General features: G+C 42.6%; 1 protein-coding gene across 2 annotated transcripts in view; it reads right to left on the bottom strand.

The window, feature by feature from the left end:
- CRMP1 (collapsin response mediator protein 1) overlaps positions 1-19,885 on the bottom strand; it is a 50,063-nt gene that overhangs the window by 11,525 nt on the left and 18,653 nt on the right. For both annotated transcript variants that reach the window (XM_058024012.1, XM_058024013.1), the window contains exons 3-9: positions 16,073-16,257; positions 14,430-14,594; positions 9,394-9,455; positions 7,719-7,799; positions 4,414-4,482; positions 2,397-2,517; positions 1,187-1,343 (exon numbers count right to left, since the gene is read on the bottom strand). In XM_058024012.1, coding sequence (XP_057879995.1) covers positions 1,187-1,343; positions 2,397-2,517; positions 4,414-4,482; positions 7,719-7,799; positions 9,394-9,455; positions 14,430-14,594; positions 16,073-16,257 — 840 coding nt within the window. The remainder of the gene's footprint in view (positions 1-1,186; positions 1,344-2,396; positions 2,518-4,413; positions 4,483-7,718; positions 7,800-9,393; positions 9,456-14,429; positions 14,595-16,072; positions 16,258-19,885) is intronic.

Below are 19,885 nucleotides of genomic sequence, written 5' to 3'. Positions count from 1 at the left end.
ATGGTGAGTTGAGTTCCTCACTCCAGCCCTAGCAATCTGTCCTGGTGGGGCTTCAGCTGTTAATTTCTATATCATTTCAGAGCAGACGGTCTTTTGCTTAAGCTAAAGACCCACAGTTTGCTACAGGCAGGAAATACTTTCAGAGATGGGTTTTACAGTCTCAGTTTCTGGCAAGGCATTGCTATCTTCTTTTCTATATAAGACACTTCTTCCTCTGCTGTCCACATTCCTTTCACCTACCTAGTGATTAAAGTCTCCCTGCCAACCTGAAGGCAGTCAGCTCACATCCCTATCCTGTCAAGAGATGGCCTTCAGTCTCCAGCTGTCTCCACCCAAACCCCTCAATCTTCTTTGTAATTCACTCTGGCCTCTTTCTCCTGACACTCCTGCTCTACGTGTACCACTTATCTTTGCCTTCTTCCAGCTGGAGTACCCCAGAGCCCATAAAGACACAAAGCAAGCTAAAATAAGAAGCCTGCAAGAACTGGACACAAAGAAACTTCTATGATTTTGGTCCCTTCCCAGATGAAGGCAAACTACCAAGTCAGAATTTTTTAATATGCAGGAGATAAACTCCCCAAACTCTGCCACTCACACAAATTAGTTAGGACAAGCCAATTTTCAGAACTCACAGCTGAGAGCCCTGCACCAGCTTTGACAAAAATTGCCCTAAGAAATTTTTCTTGGTTCTAGGTACCTCTGCATTCAGGAACAGCCCTGATTTCTGGAGCTGTGCTTGTCAAATATGACCGAGTCCAGTCTCAAAGATGGGGATGTATCCACCAGGCTTTTGCTTATGGTGGACAATGAGGATGCCATCCCATCATATAGAAACAATTCAGCTAAAGAAAACTGAAAACTAGGGAGAAAGTCAGTTTGAAGTCCTGACAATCTAGTTTTACAGCTAGGAATCACTTGAAAAGCAGAAAGAAAAATAATTAATTCCTGAATAGCCAGCAATTGCCTCTCTATCAAGCCAACCAGCAACTGGAGTGTCCATGGCTGCTCACTTGACTGCAGCCTAAGCAAAAGGATATAACTATCCCAGGTTTTCTATGTCCTTTCTCTGCTGTTGCATGTGTGAGACTGTTCTAAAGGAAACCAGGCTGATCCCTAGATGCTTCATGCCATATGGCTTTTGCACTTGCCTCACCAGCATCCTGTTAAAAAAAAAAGGAAATCTTACCATGCTAAGAGCGAATTTAAGTGATCTGGAGTGGTAGGGTCAGGGCTCAGAGGTGGTGAGGTCACAAAAGCTGCAGCCTTGGCCCAGTTTTTGCTCCAGTAATGTGTCCCATCTGTCCCCAAGCTGGCAGTGATCGGCTCTCCAAAAACAAGGGGACCTTGGAGAAAGCAAGGATAGACAGGAACTCAGTACAACCCACTCTCTCTTCAGCACATGGCACTGCTTGCTGCATGCAGCCATGTATAATTCACACATTGCTACATGGCTAGCACAGCTCCCAAGAAATTAAACAGCCCTGGCTTTGTCTGTATGATAAAAAATTAATCAGGAGTCTCTCTGAGCTCTACATGCTTTTGATCAGCCTATTTACAAATCTTTCTTTCTAATCCAGAAGGAGACAGTTCAGACCCACTTTTAATTTGTACTGTTTTAATCACAGGCACGTTGCTCCAATTTGGAGTGCACTGGATGGTGGATCACTCCAGCAGGCAAATGCCTTTTTACTACTCCCAGGTTGGGCACAGCACCAGCAGACAGCAGCATATGGTCCCCTGCAGCACACTCCAAGTCTCCAAGAATACAAACATCAAGACAATAATTTGCTCTTTGGCTTTTCCATATTGCTCAGTAAGCTTTGTAGTCCCAACCAGCAGAACAGTTCTGACTTGCAAACACAGCTTCAGAAGCAGCTGCCTTCAGGCTCACAAGGCCCTTTCGGGTGCTTTGTAACCTGGATCCCACCACAGCCCCAGCAAGCTGGGCTGACCTGCAGCACCCATCAGGGGGGCTCAGCTCCCAGCAGCAAGGCCAGGAGCAAGCTCCAAGCATCTCTAAAAGCAGCGGCACTGCCCAAGCCATCTCTCAGAAAAGCTGAAATACTGGCATGGAGGATGTGCCATTAGGAATAAAATACCTCCTTCCCATCAACAGAGATATAGCAGTCTAAGGGAAAAGTAAACGGGAAAACAGGATAGGGAAGAGTTACAATTCAGTCATCGAGAGGGCAGTTTGTGGGAAGAGCATCTCAACTTAAAAATACAAAAAGATTTCCCCTCATCCTTCCCAGACACAAATATTTAGTCTGCAATGGTGCTGCCATTCTTTGATAATCTCTCCCTATAGCCTGTCATTTGGGTCAAGACATACAGGTTTTTTCACTGAGCTTCTATTCAACAAAAAAATGTTTAGGGAAGCAAAGGAAGTCACTTACCTCTCTTCCTGGCCTGTGCAATGATATCAGCTGCACTCTTACTCATCACCTTGGTGATGTACACTGGGCAGTTTATTCGACTGGCAATTGTGATGGCACGGAAAACTGCTTCTGCTTCAAGCTGAGCAAAACAAGGAGGGAAAAGTTAACTGCAAATGCAGTCTGAAGAAAAAAATCAGCTGAAGGACTGTGACATATTTCTAACTGTTCAGCAACAACTCTTCAGGGGTTGATTGTGCTTTTTCCATAGAGACAGAAATAGGAAAGAGGGAGCTAACCCAACCCCAAACACTAGGCACTAGCAGTAACCACAGCCAGGTTGTACTCATAAGCAGGGTACAGCTGCCCCAGCACAAACACAGCTCCCTGGCTCCCTGCACCCCAGAAAAGGTCATGTCCAAGCAGCTGATGCAGCTCCTCCTTACCTTCCTCCCACCTTCCTGTTTAAGACTCCTACCCTGCAGCTGAAAGGAGAACAAAGCAAGAAAACTTTGCTCCTGCTTGGAGACAACCTCTAAGCTCCCCCAGCAGCCTTCCCTAATCTTTACACAATGGTGACAGTGAACGTAAAGAATTCTCAAACAGCAACTTCAGCACTATGGACTGAATTTAGCCCATAATCCACAGAAGCCTTTGAAGCAGTGCCCAGTAAGTCCCCTCTGTCAGCAAGCATAAAAGCAACCTCCTCCCAGGGAGCCAGCTGGGACGTAGGCACACAAAGAAAGCATCTTCAGATGGAGGAGCAGTGTTTCCCAGCAGCCCTGGAGACTCCTTTCCCCAACCATCAGTTTTATACCAGATCCTTCCCATATGGACTCACAGCATTGGCATTTTAATATGAAAAACCCTGCTGTAACTGAAAATAGTGACTCGGTGGTACAGAAATTTCTGTGTGAGAGTTTTTCTAGAAAAGTTGAGCTTCTTAGACTTTCGAAAACTACATGGCTTAATCCTTTACAGTTTTGTAAAATATTTTTCCTTAAATCAGACTGCTTCAGCTTGTCCTAGGACTTGAATCAAAACATTTGCTCTGGAAACCCCAAATGCACCTTTAGAGAGCAGGGAAGGAGGCATGGCCCCTGCACTGCAGCACTAGAGCTGAGCAAAATTCCTTTCTGGAAACTGAAAATGCAGATTTTCCTTAGGCTCTTGTTCTCATTAAAAGGAAACAACTCAGTCATTTTAGTAGAAGTTGAACAGCAAAATGAAAAAGTACATAAACAGTTCAATAGAAGAATGTGACCAATTAAGCTGATTCCTTTTGCCTTGGGGAGAAGTTAAATAAAGATCTGCAAACCACAACAATCTCTTCAAGTTCAGCCTCAAACCCTAGGGACATTGTCTCTTTAGTCTTCTAGGAAAGCAGTCACTTCCCACTACTGCCCTCCACATCCCATTAACAGTCTGAGCTGTGTACTTTAGGGGGCATTCTCATGTCTCCACATTTTCCTTGGCATTAAATAAACCCTTTCCAGATGCCTGAGATGATCCACACCAGAGCTCAGATTTTATTATAAGGAGGTTGCTTAAAACAAGCTGCCTCACAACAACTTTCCATTCTCATGTATTTGCATCTCTACAGCCTGCATTTCTGACACCAATATATCTGCCAGCATGAAAGCAGATCTATATGTGGGTGTATGCCTATGCACAGTATAGATGTGCACATGCATCTTATAGGAGGTTTTCAGCCAAAGCATTTTAACAAATGCAGTTACTCTTGAGGATTAACCCTCAAGCACAGCTGATTTTTAGCCTGACAAGCCCATTTTCTTTGTCATCACAAATCAAAACACAAAGGTCACACTTAAAAAAATACATGGACATCCATGCCCAGGGCAGCAGGAGTGAGACTCCTGAGTGTACAAGGAGTGTACACACTCATCTCTGGACTAAGGGAATGTACCTGCTGCAGCAAGTACTTTTCAGGCAAATAAACAAGTTGAAAGGACCTGGACTTTTCAGAGTTTGAATAATTCTGGAAAAGGCAAAGGGAGAAGCAGATGTCTGGCCTTACCTCTTCTGGCCTGCTCAGGGCATGTCCCTCAGGGCCAGTGATTCCCATCTCCAGAATACGCTTTTGTTCCTGCAATGGAAGGGATAAATGCTGACCCAGCTGCAGGATGAGACCTGTGCACCCAGCACCCTCAGGGAGATGAGCAGCCACGTGGTCTGACTGTCCCTTTCAGAGGCAGTGTAAATGCAGCTGCAAAGCCCACTGAACACTGAAAACACTGGCTCTGAACTGCTCCCATGCCACACCAGCACAGCCAGCAGTGTTCTTTGTTGTGTGATTGAGCATATTTGTGTCCCAAGCCACTGATCCGCACCATCAGAAACCTCCTCTGCCCCCCAGAAGTCCTACTTGACAGCACGACACCAGCCCAGGAAATGGGCTTCAACCAACACACTAAATGGTAATTATGGGAACTTACAGCCTGCCATTCCCTATTTACTTGCTCAAGTTCCTCTGTGGTTGCAATGCACAAAGCACTTTCTTAAACCTTCAGCATTGCTGACACTTTCATTTTCTGTAACACTTTCTTCCTAACAGTGAATCACTAAAATTATGCTTTTATGAAACAGAACAGTGGTCTCCAGTTACAAGGGCACTGTGTTCTCATCAAAGACCCCATCTCAGGATCAATGGGGGCTTGTCAAAACATAATCTGCACTATCCTGTTTCATAGCAGTAGAATATTTTTTTAAATATAAAATTAAGGCCAAGCAGTGTTACTGGAATTTATTTCCCATTTTGCAGAAACTGGTTGTCAACCCCTTTTCATCTGAGGTTGGTCCAGGCCTGACAGCGGTGCAGAAGTGGGACCAGAGCTGCTACTGTACCTCTGGCCCTGACCTGGCCTGGCCTGCCCACAGGGCTCTAATGAGCTCAGCTCAGTGATGTAATGGCTCTGTGACACAGAGAAATGTCCCCTAGAGACCCAGGATGAAGTTACTGAACATACTTGAATGTGTCAACTAATAAATATCTGATCCCAGGTCCCTGAAGGTGAAAAGCTCACACATTACCAACATACTCTGGTAAAACTGGAAAAGTCAACATTCATATATACTTTAGCCTTCACTGCAATCAATCAAGGCTGAAGAGGCATTAACAGGAATGCATTAATCTGACTGTGTAAGAACATTTTGGTTAGAAAAACATAAGGTTTCACAGGTATTATTAAAAACAGATTCTCTGGATCATTAATGCACTGACTCTGAAGAGTGCCAGTTAAAGACTTCAGATAATTAAAATACAGCAATAAAATGAAGTTATAGCCATGTGAAAAAATAGCACATTGGCACAGAATAGATACCCAAAGTAGGACAGATTTGCATCTTGAAGGAAGTAATAAAATCAGATCATATGATAAATTGCCCCCTGTAAGAGGACTTGATAGTGCTAATTAACTATCATATAGATAATTCACTAGGATATTTGTTTCACAAGATCAAATTTGTATTTTCACAGGACAGTCCTAAAAAACCTATGTGCAGGAAATTTTCATTATCCAAACAATTCTTCTACATAAAAGCATAGAGAAAGACTGATTTTATGAAACGTGGCAATGGTGAACAAATATGTTAATGTATAACATAACTTACATTTATTTACTACTTCCTCTTTTCCTAGTAATTTTTCTGTCCTAGTTGTTCATATTTGATGTCCATATATTAAGGCTGATCAGAGAAAAATGAAATAGAAAAATAGAAATCTGAAATAGATTTCTATGAAATATGCAATACCATGAGTGCGCCTTGATTTTAATGGGCAATGTATCAAAACACCACAGATGCCATTTGATTTGTTTTATTTTGCCATTCCTACAGTAATATTGACTTAATCATGTTTATTAATAGTCATTTTAAGTCTACTCGATATTTTATGTTGTATGAAAGCTATAATTTATGTATTTAGTAGTTTTTATTCATGCTAAACTCTATGAGAAATCAGCTTTTTCCTCTCTTTAACTCAAATGAGGGTTGTCACCTAGTCTCAGTGGGGGAAGGACACAACCACACTGTATGTGCCTGCTGACTCCTCACTAGTAACTTTTGATCCCAGTGGTTATTCTGGTCAAAGTTAAAATGAAAGGCAGATCTCAAAGGGGGTAAATTCTAATCAGGCAGATGGAGATGTGCTTTTTCCCCAGAAGAAAAAACAAAATACACCCAAGGCAAGAGTTCTTACACACCGCCCAACAGCTCAAACATTCCCTTGACGTTCTCCCTTAGATGTGAGACAAGGTGGGTTGCCTTGTCCAGATCTCAAAGACAGCTTTAGCTGCTGTAATTTCCTTGTCAGCTCTGCAGCCCAGTCCTTAGCAGATAAGCCAGCAGATAAGCAGCTCAGCAGATAAATAAGATGGCTCACTCAGAGCCTCACTGACCTAAGAGGGGCTCGACGCATGTAGGAGAGATCAGGGCAGTGAGACATCTCTGCAACAGCCTTCAAAGATTCATCTGTCACAATGCAGCATCAAAACAACACCCACCCAAACCTGCCCCTTCTGTTTCAGAGGGGGATCCTGGCCTCTGAAAGCCCAGTGGGAGGTCTACCATCAGCTGCTGTCCTTGGGTTGCCTCTTTCCATGTTTCAGTGTGTTGTGGCACTGATCAGAGCCATGGTACAGCCCAGTGGGAGGACAGCAGCTCCCACGACACCGACCTGCAAGGACTGTACTGGAGATGCAGGGCACTCTAATGAAACATTCTGAACTTGAACCCAGCTTCCTGATCCCGAGATGCATCTTCTAAGAGCATGGATTATACTTAAACACACATTTTTGAAATGTCTACAAGATCACAATAGTTCTTATTCTCAAACTTCAGAGATTTATAAGAATATTCTCAAAAATAAATAGGTCTGTGAGCTTTAATACCTGCTCCAAACTCACTGTGTTGCTTATGCTGATAGCTGCAGCAAAAGACTTTAATATAACTCTTTCAGATCCTCTTTTTGTACCCAAAATCTCTGAACAAGGCTTTACATTATTCTGCTTCACTTGTATCTGCTGGATTCAGAAGAAATCTTCTTGCTACCTTCTGCCCTCCTTATCTAGTCCTCATTTGCTCCTCCAAGGCAAGGAGCTGCCTGGATCATTGCCCTACCTCAGGGATGCTCTGGCAATTATTGCAAAAGGACTCCCATTCTCTCATCCCAAGCTTTATACCAACAGTGTGCAAGGCATCAGGTTCAATTAAAGCTCTTTCCAGGAAGTTCCCCTCTTCCTACCCATTCTCTGACTGGCCTATTTAACTTCTCCTCTCTAATATCTATCATCTCACAAAGTGAAGCAAAAACGATGGTTCACTCACCTGAGCTATCAAGTCTCCATTTTCAGCATGGACCAGGATAACAGCTCCAAGACTCTTTAGAAAGGTAAAGGCTTCATAAAGCTGCAGGTAGTACAAAGAAGGAAACACTGCTGAATAAGGAAAACACATTACTTAACACTCAGACCTCTCTCTTCACCTCAGTTTTGTACCTTCTGTGCTGGTAATTATATTGGTGAATAGCAAATTATCTCTTTTCTACACAGAACCTGAGCTTCACTGATTGGTGCTGTACCCACCCCTGTACACACCAGCTGTACCAAGAAAGGGTTAACAGCAGGGCTGGATTTCCCTGGGACAAGAGTTTGCCCCAGCCCCTGCACTGCAGGGCCACCTCCCCCTGCCCTCCCATGCAGGGCTAAGTTTAGCAGCCCTGCAGTTCTGCAGCTTTAGCAAATGTAAAATAGAATTATTGCCATGTACTACAGGCACTTTGAGTAAGGCTAAAACATCTCTTTCCTGAAGTGCAGGCATTTTGCACCATCTTCTTAGAGCCATCATTGCTGAGCTTTCAGCAACATCATTAATTCAGATATTAAAAGTTGCAATATTTTCTCTAGAGCATGCTTGGTTTTAATTGCTTTCTAAGATTCAACAGCCATCTCTAAAGAAGGGCAGTAGTTGATCCTTTTACTGGTAATTTCTGAGCACACATCTACTGAGACAGTTTCCTTTCCAAAAGCTATTCAGCTTATATGTCCCTTTTTTAAACCAGACTTCAGTAACTGGAACCCCAGTTTTCAAACACAGATTAAATATGGAGGACAAAGGTTCTTCAGTGTCTACTTTTGCACTAGGGCACTTCAGGCAGCATTGAATGGCCTGCAATATACAGCTTGCAACATGGGCATTTAAACAAGTTAACAGCCATTAGTCCAGCCACACATTAAACATTTTGATGTATTCCTCTTGGCAATTCCAACAGGGAGTTGAAATTAATAGGCACTGCCTGTCAGAGAATATTTATAAATTATTATGCGCAAAATTCCAATTAAAACCACATGTATTGGAGGTGTAACAACAGTTATTTAAGAGACCAAGAGCAGTAGCTCTGGGAATAAGAAAGAAAGAAACATTTTATCAACTGAATAAGCAAACATTATTATTACTAACAGATGCCATTGTCCATTTACAGTGGCCTGATATGTATGGATGGGAAAGCTGAAGAGTCTGGAATCTGTAATGAGCTCTGGACAAACAAGCTCATTGTTATCCCAGCCCTAATGAGGAAAGGCCACCTCCCCCAAAGAGCAACTCCATTTAGCTGCTTACACAACCAAGAAACTCTTGAAGCCTCAGAACTGCCAGTGCCTTAAGTGCTTCATCTTTTTCTCCCTCTCTGACCTAGAGTCCTCAAAAGGTTACTGCAAAATAAAATGAGTGAAATCCTGAGCAGAGCTGAGTGGCTGCAATGTTGGGAGACACCAGAAGATCTCTACACAAGGTGAATGTCATGCACTTGAGAAAACACATACAGGTGTTCTGCATAGCTCAGAACTGACCCTCCAGAGAGTAAACCACCTCTGCACATTCCTCCCAGAGCCAATCAAGCCAGTGAGAGTGTTTCTCTGGGACTCAACCTCAGCAACTCCTCAAATGTTGGGAGATGAGGAGAGAGAGGACAGATCACAGCAAAGAAAAGCATTCAGAGCAATACCTGGCTGTCGGACATTTGGTAGAGATCTTTGTAGGCCATGTAGACTTGAAAAGAGTTCACACCTGTTCCAAGACAAAATTCAAAGGTGTTACCATGTAAGCATATTCTTACATTGTATTTGAACAAGAATTTCAGGAAAAGTGAGTAATAGAGTATGTCTGGACTAGGCTTTTCACTAGTGATTGCCAAAAATCAAGCAGGGCTTCACAGCTGCATTACAGCTGCTACAACTAGAAGCCTGGATGCCCTCTACACTGGGGGAATTTTTTGGATGCTGTGGGTAGCCTGTGTTCATCCCTGGAGTAACCCAGCCACCACTGCAAAGAGGATTGCTTGTAGCCAAGCAATGGTGGCTAAAGCAAGCACATAAAGTTTGTGAAGTTTAAAAAACCTTGTGTAAGGTTCTGTGAATCAGTGTTTTTCTTTTACAGTTTCCTTAGCTATTCAGGAAAACATTTCAGCTTGATCTAAACTGTGATTTTTGGTAGACAAAACTTCTGGTTAGGTTCCCCCAAACTGCTGAGAAGGTGTAGGAAATGTGTATCTGAATGGGCATACAGGCTTGCTTTTTCTTGACCTTACACTCCAAAGTGCCTAGCTTAGCTGATGGTAGACACTGGGAAGGAGTGGAAACAAAGCCTGAAACCAGTTTTATAGGCAGCTCACCACACCTCTTCTTCTGCCTTCCAAAGAAGGAAGGATTTATGCTGGCAGCCATAAAAAGCCAAGAAAGACAACAGTTTCAAATTTCAGAAATCCCTAAGAAATGCTACTGTTGAGTGTCAGTTGTCATTAACCTCCTGTATTCAAATCCCCATAAGCGTTGCTATTTATTTCAAAGATTTGGTTATTTACACAGCGTTGTATTCTTACAGAATGCAACTTACAAATGTCTTCTGTTCATAATTTCTGTACATATGAATTCATATTAGTGTCATATCACTTTCTAGTCTACTGGCAAGATCCCCAGCTTGGTCCAAGGAACAGAATCATAGTTTTCTAGCTTAAAAAAAAAAGTAAATTCTAAGCTACCTAAGCTCTGCATGCTGCATTTCAAAATGGCTGTGATGAAAACTGTGCTTCCTGGGGCAAGAAGAAAATATTCCTATTGTTCATGTTGTCTACATTAATGAATAAAATGAATAAATATCTCTGATGAAGATATAACTTCTTCCTGAGTCTAAAATGAACAAATACATCCTTAAGCAGAGGGTATGACTGCTCACACACACACAGAATTCATTTATTTACAATTACAGGACTAAAATACCCCAGGATGCATGCAAGATAAAACACTGAAATGATGCCTGGCATTATGTCCTCCTGCTAAGTCCAGGCAGCTCAGAGAGAAACACAAAGCAGGAGCTGGCCCCTTCTTGCTGACTTCCACACTGAGCAAATCCAGCCTGAACGGTGGAACTCTGTCAGCCTGTAAACCCATCCTTTTTTCCCATTTCCTATTTATTATGTTCAGAAAACACATATAGCCTTTACTAACTGTAATCCCTCCATCTACTCCTCATTACAATTTCAGAGTACTCATTACATTCTTATTTTAAAACCTAAGCTTGGCTGGGCCTTGCCTCGGGCCAATGCTTGCAGCCTCATGCCCGGAGCAAGGCCCAGCACACCCATCCCACCTGCCTTAGAGCAAAGCTCAATTTTTCTCCCCAAAAACCCACCCCACGTGTCAGATGTCAGCTGCAGCCAGGAGCCACCTTCCTGCAGGCATGCCTGAGCCCACACAAAGCTCCCCACAAAGGAGGACATGTTGGGCCTGCTCCAAGGCAAGCTGACTGCCTCAGTGATGGCACAGGACTGACACCTCACAGGGATTTCTCTGGGAGCCAGGGCTGGGGTACCCATTGCTCTCCCTTATCCACCACCATTCATTGCATCACAGTCCTGCAGGAGGTAAGGCAGCTTTCCCTGACTGCTGGGGGGAGAAAACACACACCCTGACCCAAGTAATATATATTCTCATCCTTTCTCTTTTATTGCCTTGCTATCTTCTTGGGCCCTCTTCTGACCTTGATAAAATGACTGAATTTTGCTCTCACTCTGTTTAATGTTCTCCCTGAAATTAATGGAAGCAGAAGGGAGCCCAGTAGGGAATCTGCCATAGGATCTTGAGCCTGCTCCTTACTACAGGGCAGAAGCAGAGCTCTCCCATGTAAACACACATTCCCACCTTCAGCTGCCACCAGACAAACACAGAGCAGGAGAGCATTTCAGGGGCTGCCTTTACAGCTAACAGGAGAGAGGGTGTGAACAATCCTGCCTTGCAAAGAGAGCACCTACACCAGATACCAAGATAAATTACACAAATTTACATACACAGGTATCCAAGATTAGACTCCTTGCCCTGGCCTGGCTCCTTGACCTACTCATTGGAATTATGCAGCTTTTCAAAAGCCCTGGTCTGTGGCCTATTGACCTGAATACTTCACATCTGTTACACACTACGTTCTTGTTAATGTCCTTGTTAATTTGCTCTCACACCAGTACTCAACAGAATCCTCTCCAAATTTTAGGCAGGACTACAGTGTACTCCTGAACTTTCTGAACAGTGACAAAGTCAAAGTAACCAGTGAGGCCTCTGTCAGCAATTTTAGGCTCCTGCTCCTTTGCATATACTGAAGAAGCTCAATCCCAAAATAGCTGCTGAAATTATCCAAGTTGGAGTGTTTATAATCAATATTTGGCTCTACAAAATCTTCAGGCACTTCCAAAGGCTGTGTCTCCTTAAATTAGCATTGTATTGATTTAAAACTGATTAATGGTTCAATTATACCTCATGACAAGGCACCTCAACAGCCACTCTCTGAGCTCCCCTGTTACTCATGCTGATTGCATTAGGCACATGCAGCTCTGAAACACAATGAGCTGAGCCCTGTCACTCAGCTCACTCACCCACAATCAGCCAAGAACCAATTCAATCCAGATTCCAGCTGATGAAAACCAGGGTCACTCCACTGACATCAAGTCTATTTGCACCAGCTGGCTTAAATGTTTCCAATTATCAGGTAATATTACCCATTAATTTGAAAGGCCTTGCCATGCTGAATTATTTCCTATTGTGCTTGTGAGTTCATACTCAACCTTACCTTGTGTCTCCAACATGTGAGAGTAACTCACATGGCCTGCCTGAGATATACATGAGAACAAAGGTGACCTCCTAATGCTCCCACCACTGAAGAGGCCAACAAGGCTCCATCATAAATCTCAGTTCAGGAACCGATGAACAGATTTCTGTTTCCCCTGATGACTCAAAGGCAGGTCAGATTTACATAGAAAACTCACATTTCAATAGTTGGAGAAAACTATTAACCTAACTGTCCGCACCAGGCTTTTAATGTAAACCCTTGGGCAAATTTGGGAGTGCTGAGCCATCTGTGGTGAGGGAGCTCTGGAAAATAATATCCAACCTTTGAAACAAGGCACAATATACTTGTCTTGAGAGCACAGTCAGCTAAAGCACAGCAGCAGATTCATGTTAATGCTGATAGCAGGGAAACAGCACAGATTTAGCACAGCCTGTGTTGACAGATGTCATCACCTTGTAAAAATCCCCTATACTAGAGACCTATGAAAGAACAGCTGCAGTTTCTCTAATTATGTGCAGCTTTGCTGATGGAAGTGTTTTGTTGCCTAAAATCTGGTTATACAACAGATGTAGTTAGCTCCCTGTGACATGGAATAAACTCCCCCAGGTGACTGCACCTCCACGGCATCTCAGCAAACAACACTCAAAAATAGCATTTTGCTTTTTTTCTACTTTGATAGTACCTTTCCCTATAAAGAGAACTTTTCACATCCAAGTCAACACTAGCTCCACAAATTGCAAAGGGTGCTGCATATACACATCACTTAGGTTTCCCAAGAGAAGAGTCATTCTGATTTGCCCATGGAAATCACATGCTATTTCAGAAAATATTCCAATTAATATCCATATGTTTTCAAGGAATGTAGAAAATGAAAAATATGTGAAAATATATGATTCTGAAAAGAAAATACAAGCTGTCAGGCACAATTTCAAGGAACAATATCTAAGTTAGGATCTTCTGAAGGCTAGATTCCATTGCCCACACAGAGGTATCTGGTGCCACAAAGGTGCCCTCCTTATATGAGACTGCCACATTGAGCCTGCATGTGTGGAAATGCATTTAGGAGAGGTCTCATCTGTGCTATTCTGAATTGGTAGCTGGAGTCCAGGTAAGGTAACCTATAGCATCTCACAGGATAGTAGGCCTGTTAACTGAACACAGTCAAACCCATAGAAGTGTCTTAGATTTCTAAATAAGTGACCTTTTATTTTTTTTGCAAGTGTTGAAATATGGCATCTTCTAGTAACTAGTAACTTCAGGGAAAGCCAGCAGAGAGAAGCACTTGAGAAAATCAGGGCATTTTTTCAATATTAGATACCTAACTTTAGCATCTCTTTTTAAGTGGAATCTTCTAAAAATACAGGCATGTCTTATTTTACAAAATCAAGTCTCAGCAAGTAAATTATTCCAATTCACTGCTGCAAAATGAGATCCAGCCTGTAGTGACATTTTCACAGCCCCATGTGCTCTTCATATTTGGATTTAATTGGAGGCAGCTGAATCAAATTTTTCAGTCTAGTTAAAACCTGAACCACTGCTTTGAAACATTTCACTTTCTTCATTCATTAAATAGAGGATATAAGGTGACTGGGGTGATTATCCTAAATACTGGTCTTTACCTTAAAAAAAAACCCTACCTATGCAATGTCTGACCCTATTTCCACATATACAAGCAAGGATAAAGTGATAAATTTCTTTATGACAATGTAAGCATCTTAATCTTCAATGTCTGTACTGGACAAAGTCATATATATGCACAAAGTTTTAGGTCTATTTTACACAGCAGCAAGTGAAAATACAAGTTCAAGGTAGTGAAAAATCTTAGTCAGCATAGCTAGTGCCTATGCATTCATTAAAATATTCCAAAATTTCACCTTCATATGATATTTCGATAAAACCAAAAAATATTACTGCATTTCACTCACTAACCTTTGTCTTGCACGAGTACTTCCAGCTCTTCTCGAATCCCATCATACCAGCTGGTGATGTCCACATGGAGAGCATAATCACAACAGGATTTGGTATCAGCTGCCTCATGCCACTTCTCAAAGGAGGTCAGTAAACTAGTTCCAGGTTCTGGAAGCACATGATCAACTGAAAAAGAGATTGAGTGTGTGTTAGCAGGACAGTATGCACACTGTTCAGATTTCCCTGTGAGCAGCCTTCCAGCACCTCAGCCAGAGGAGCAGCCTTGGAGGCAGTCTGTGTGCTGACTGTAACTCTGGGGTGTCAGCCAGGTCCTGCTGCCCCAGGTGCAGCAGACTTTGTGAACAGTCTATACCAAAGATGAGTCTGGCAACCTGCTTGGTGCAGCATCAATAGACACACAAAGGGGGACCCAAACACCTCACAGTTTAGGAAACATTTGTCTTTCCCCTTACTGTATTGTAAGAGACCCCAGATTCTGGCCTTCAGTGTAGCTCTTGTCTGATGTGTCCATTTCTGTGTATTTCACAGTAAGCACAACAATTAACCAGTGCCTCACAGTCTCTGAACTGGCCCACTCTGCCCCATCAACACATCAGTGCAGATGTTCAATGTTTTCTCAGCAGCCAAAACTGGGAATACAGCCAAAGGTTTGAACAGGGGTGACGTTGAGCACAAACACTGTCACACTATGCAGTCCATTGAATGCCCTGCCTCTGCCCTGCCTCAGCCTTTCTGCCTCTAATGGTGCCACACCACCCACTGACACAAAGACATGACTATTTATGCATAGGTACTTCTCTCTGCAGGGCCAGTTAGTACAAAAACAAACCAGGATGGGCTTACCAATGCCATCTGCAAGCCTAACTCTGCACAGGAATACTCAACTGAAGAACACAGACTGAAAAAAACTATTAACTAAAGGAATGAACAACAGTGCATTTTGTGCCTATGGCCAAAGAGTCTTTCAGCAGATGCCTGAATATGGGTAACAGGCAACACCATAAAAAAATCCACATCCCAATTCAGTGGGAATAAAACTCCACTGGGAAACTCCACTCCACAAGGAAGCTAAGACACTTTATGGCACCTGAACAATTGCCTCACAACATCTAACCAAAGTCAAGTCACAGCCAGAAGGAAAGAGATAAACCTTGTCCCACCATCTGCAGACAGAAGAAGGGTCTTTAGCAACTAGAAACACCTCTTCTTTTCACCAACAAAGATGTTCCTCTGGGACATCTCTGTTAAGGTCTTCCTGAATTCCTGCTGCCAAATCCAAGTTCATACATAAGCATATCTTCTTATTTCCAAAGCTCTTGAAATGGCAGTAGGTGGGAACAGCAGATTTTCTGTGCCATATACTTACAGCTCTACCTACATTGCTTTCTAAAAATCCCAAGATTACATGCATTATCCCTCAATGCTTGTTCTGTATTTCAGAGGAAAATCCAAGAGACAATTCCACATGCTTGTATTTCTTTCTGAGGATAGGTTCATTTTCAGGCCAACCCTGGTTAACAATGATGAATGGATCTCAAACACAGTGCCCAGAAATTTGAAGATTCATTCCAGAAGTTCTCAGAAAATTAGAATGAAGCCTCTGGTAGCTATCCCCACACAGAGACAGCTCTGCTGGTACTCACTGATCATGGTGGTGCCCCCTGCTAGTGCTGCTTTCGTGCCTTGATAGAAGTCATCAACAGCAGTCATCCCCTGGTAGGGCTTCTGTAGATAAGTGTTGACATCTATTCCCCCAGGAATAACCATGCGCCCATTAGCCTCTATGGTCTTGACTCCTCCAGGAACAATCAGATTCTCTCCTATTTGCCTGCACAGCAGGGAAAGCCAGTATTACTTTATTGGAACAAGCACAGAGGACAAAGCTCTTTGAGGCATGTAGGGAGAGGGAGCCTGGGCCCATACAGCAGGAGGTGGGTCCCCAAAGGCAAGGTGAAGCTCAAGCACACGCTCCCTCTGCCCTGCCCAGCACAGCAGAACAAAGCAGAGGAGAGCTGACTCACTGAGCCATGAGCTCTGTTTGCTTTGCATGGCTCTAGTGGCCAATAAAGGAGCTGTAATGCACCAGCATTAAAAATTGATTATTTTTATATGATTTCTATCTTTAAACAATTCAAATTATGTACACTTAATGCTCTCTTGGGAGCTCCAGTTTTGTATACTAGGTTCTTAAATGAAAATAGGAAAACATAGATCAAATACAGGAGCTAGCTGGAATTATAAAAATACATGGCAGAAGGAAAAGGCAGAAAATTTTATAATTACTTTGTCATCATGCAATGCAAATGTATCCTTAAAAAGAAATCTAAATAACCTAAGATACAGAAATACATATCTAAGAGACCTAAACATGTTTAATCTACCATGTCCCATATTCTTCATCCTCCTCTTGAAGTTAAAAGCCAGTGAAACATTCTGCATAACTGTGTGGAAAAATTATAATTAGCTGCTGCTGTATTTTTCCCTTCAGGTCTTCAAAGCAGGATTTTTTTTTTTCACTATTCAAAATATTAATCTGTCCCCCATACCAATATCAAACTCCAGATACTTATGATCAAAATACTTTTATTATTCATGAACTCAATTACAAATAAATTAAACTTTAACTTTTAAAGCCAGACTAGAATTATTGTCTACTTTGCATGGCACCAAACGGGGAGAGGGGTCTGTGTGGAAGCCATGTGTCTGCACTGTTCCACCACAATATATTTGGGCTTAGAGGTAACTGTAAGGTAGTTAAAGTTCATTTAGTTTATCTTATATTACAGACACAGATTCCTTGGTCCTAATTTTCTTTTGTCTGGATAAAATAGCTTTTATCCACAGCTAAATAAATACCTCAGACATCTGAGCTGCTGAATCTGTATCCTCATATTAAAAGGCAACTCCCACCTACAGTTCAAAACACAGCAACTGATTAACAGCCAACTGTGATAAGGTAGAACCAGAAGTGAATACAACTCTTCATTAAAACCAGTGGGAACAAATTAAAAAAGGAGGGTAATTATTCACATTGGAATCTGGCCAAACTGGCAGAGTTAATAAATAGCCCCAAGAGGTCAAGAATTTGTTTCATATGCTATGCAAAAAAGTCACCTCCAGCAACTTATCTCCTGCAGCGCCCTGGGCTCTGGTTGGAGGGAAGCACAGCCATTCCATGGGCAAACTCCTCTTGGGCATCCCAGGATGGGGTCACAGCACTGAACAAATCCAGGAGGGCTTACTCATGAGAGCTGGCACCTAACAGTCATCAACATGTGCAGCACTGCCATAGCCTGTGTGCAGTGCACAGTGTGAAGAACACCCTGACAAACAGGGAATCAACCTGGATGCAAACACCAGCAGCTGCCCAGCACATCCAATTGCACAAACAACAGCTGCAAGCAGCTCCTCTGTTTTAAAATGTGCCTCACAAAGGCATACCATAAAGCACTGCACCCATGAGTAGATTCAATGCCTGTATAAAATTAGGAAGACCCATGTGTAGCAATGGTGTTGCACTATTTCGTTAGTCAAATCTATCCCCAGGATTTTAATCAGAACAACCCTCCACCTTTGTAGAGCATTTATGTGGCTAAGAAATTGAACTGGGAAAAAAAAATTAACTATGACCCATCTCCTTTGAGTACATCCAAGGAGCAACTGCACTTCAAGTACTAACACACCTTCCAAGAAGGTGAAAACCTTCACAAAAAAGGCAATTTATTTTTATTTTCTTCCACAATCAGTATCTACCAATTTCCTCTTCAAGAAGACACATGTCCTAACAAAGTGAAAGTGTGCTACCTATATGTTAAAGATTTTTGATGACTCAATGCTCATTATTTTCATTGAATGGTTGAGTAACATCTTATTCATCTGAAATCATCCATGTTGAAGTGACATGGGACCAAACGGCCTTTGTGGATGATGCTGCACTTCTGTCAGAAACCTGTCTCATCTATTGCCCTAGCATCAAGATTAAGGCTGGGAGAAGTCTGATCTTCACTGCTGCTCAAGGTTATTTTTATTCTGTCCAAGTAGAACACAGATAATGTGACAGGATTCCTGAATTGCTCACTCATTAATGCAAAGCACATGTGAGTAAGAATGGAGTTCTATTACTTGTGGGTGAAAAAATACAACAGGGCAGATAACTGCATTCTAGAGACTGTACAAATGACTGAGCTGGTTTCCTCATATGTCAGCAACCAGAAAACTCAGACCCACAAGAAGCTGATGCTGTCTGCCATTTTCAGTCGAACAAGTTGGGAAATTCTGTTGTACGTGAGCTGATTAAAGCACAACAAAAACCAGCAGGCTTCAGCTCTTCCTAAGCTTCATCCAAGGAAGCTGAAAACCTCTCCCAGAACTCTGTGGTGATGCTTCTGCAGTTATCAAGCCCTGACCTTTTTTAGGCATCTGAGGTTCCCCCTAACTTGACTCACCACTTGCCCAGCTCTGGAGACCATGCCCCCAGTCCCCCACCCTGCCACTGTTTGTCCCTCCAGCCCAGAGGGACCCAACCCTTCCCCTTGGCAGGGATGGAGCAGCAAGCACCAGACCACGACCTGTCACTTGGCACAGGGCTCACTTCCTCATGTGATTACCCAGGCAGGTGAGGTGTAGGCAAAATACATTATTTATATGTCAATTTAAATTACCAAATATTTAAAATACTATTTAGATAATGGAGAAGTGCCTCTCAGCTGCCATCTGAGTGTGCAGGGCTTAAGTTTCAGGTAGGAAAAATCCACGTGCACTGCTGCTCCTTGTACCTAGGGAGCCAGTTTGAGCATTGATTGGCAGGAAGAAACATCGACCATCCTCCAAACTATAGCTGATCTTCAAACACACTCAAGGTTACATCTGCTCTCCTCTATGCAGAATGATCTGCATTAAAAGACCCAAATCTTTTCAGTAGGCTGCAAGAGAAACCCAACCCTCTCTTTTCCAATCATTTTTCATTTCAGAGTGAGAAAAATAACCCAGATCTTTTATAGCCCAGTAAAACCAGGACACTACTGCCTATTCTGGGCTGAGCGGTTTGGTGTCTGCTCCATTCTGTGTTAGAATTCTGTATTATCAGCAGGATCTGCAGCTGGAAAGTTGTAGCATCAACTGAAATGCAGATGACTGAGTTTTAAGGTCCAGCTCCAAACAAGCTTGAGCCACATTTAACAATGATGTTAAATATTCAGTCACAATGGGCAATTCCATCTGAAGAAGCTGGGAGATCAGACAAACCCAGAGCTTTCTTAGATTGCAAAATTTATCATCTGAACACAGTAAGAACCCAAACCCATCTCACAGCAGGCTGCCCTCACAAATTACTTCAGAGCAGGACTTCTTGCACAGTTTACAAAGAAAAATCTTGGATTGTCTAAATCTAGGGCATCAGGCATAACTCAGGGTGCTAAATAGAGAACTTGCCTCCTTGGGCAAAGATAAATACTTCT

Source organism: Melospiza georgiana, chromosome 5 (assembly GCF_028018845.1).
Source record: "Melospiza georgiana isolate bMelGeo1 chromosome 5, bMelGeo1.pri, whole genome shotgun sequence".
Lineage (NCBI taxonomy): Eukaryota > Metazoa > Chordata > Aves > Passeriformes > Passerellidae > Melospiza > Melospiza georgiana.
This window is presented reverse-complemented; position numbering and strand designations above follow the sequence as displayed.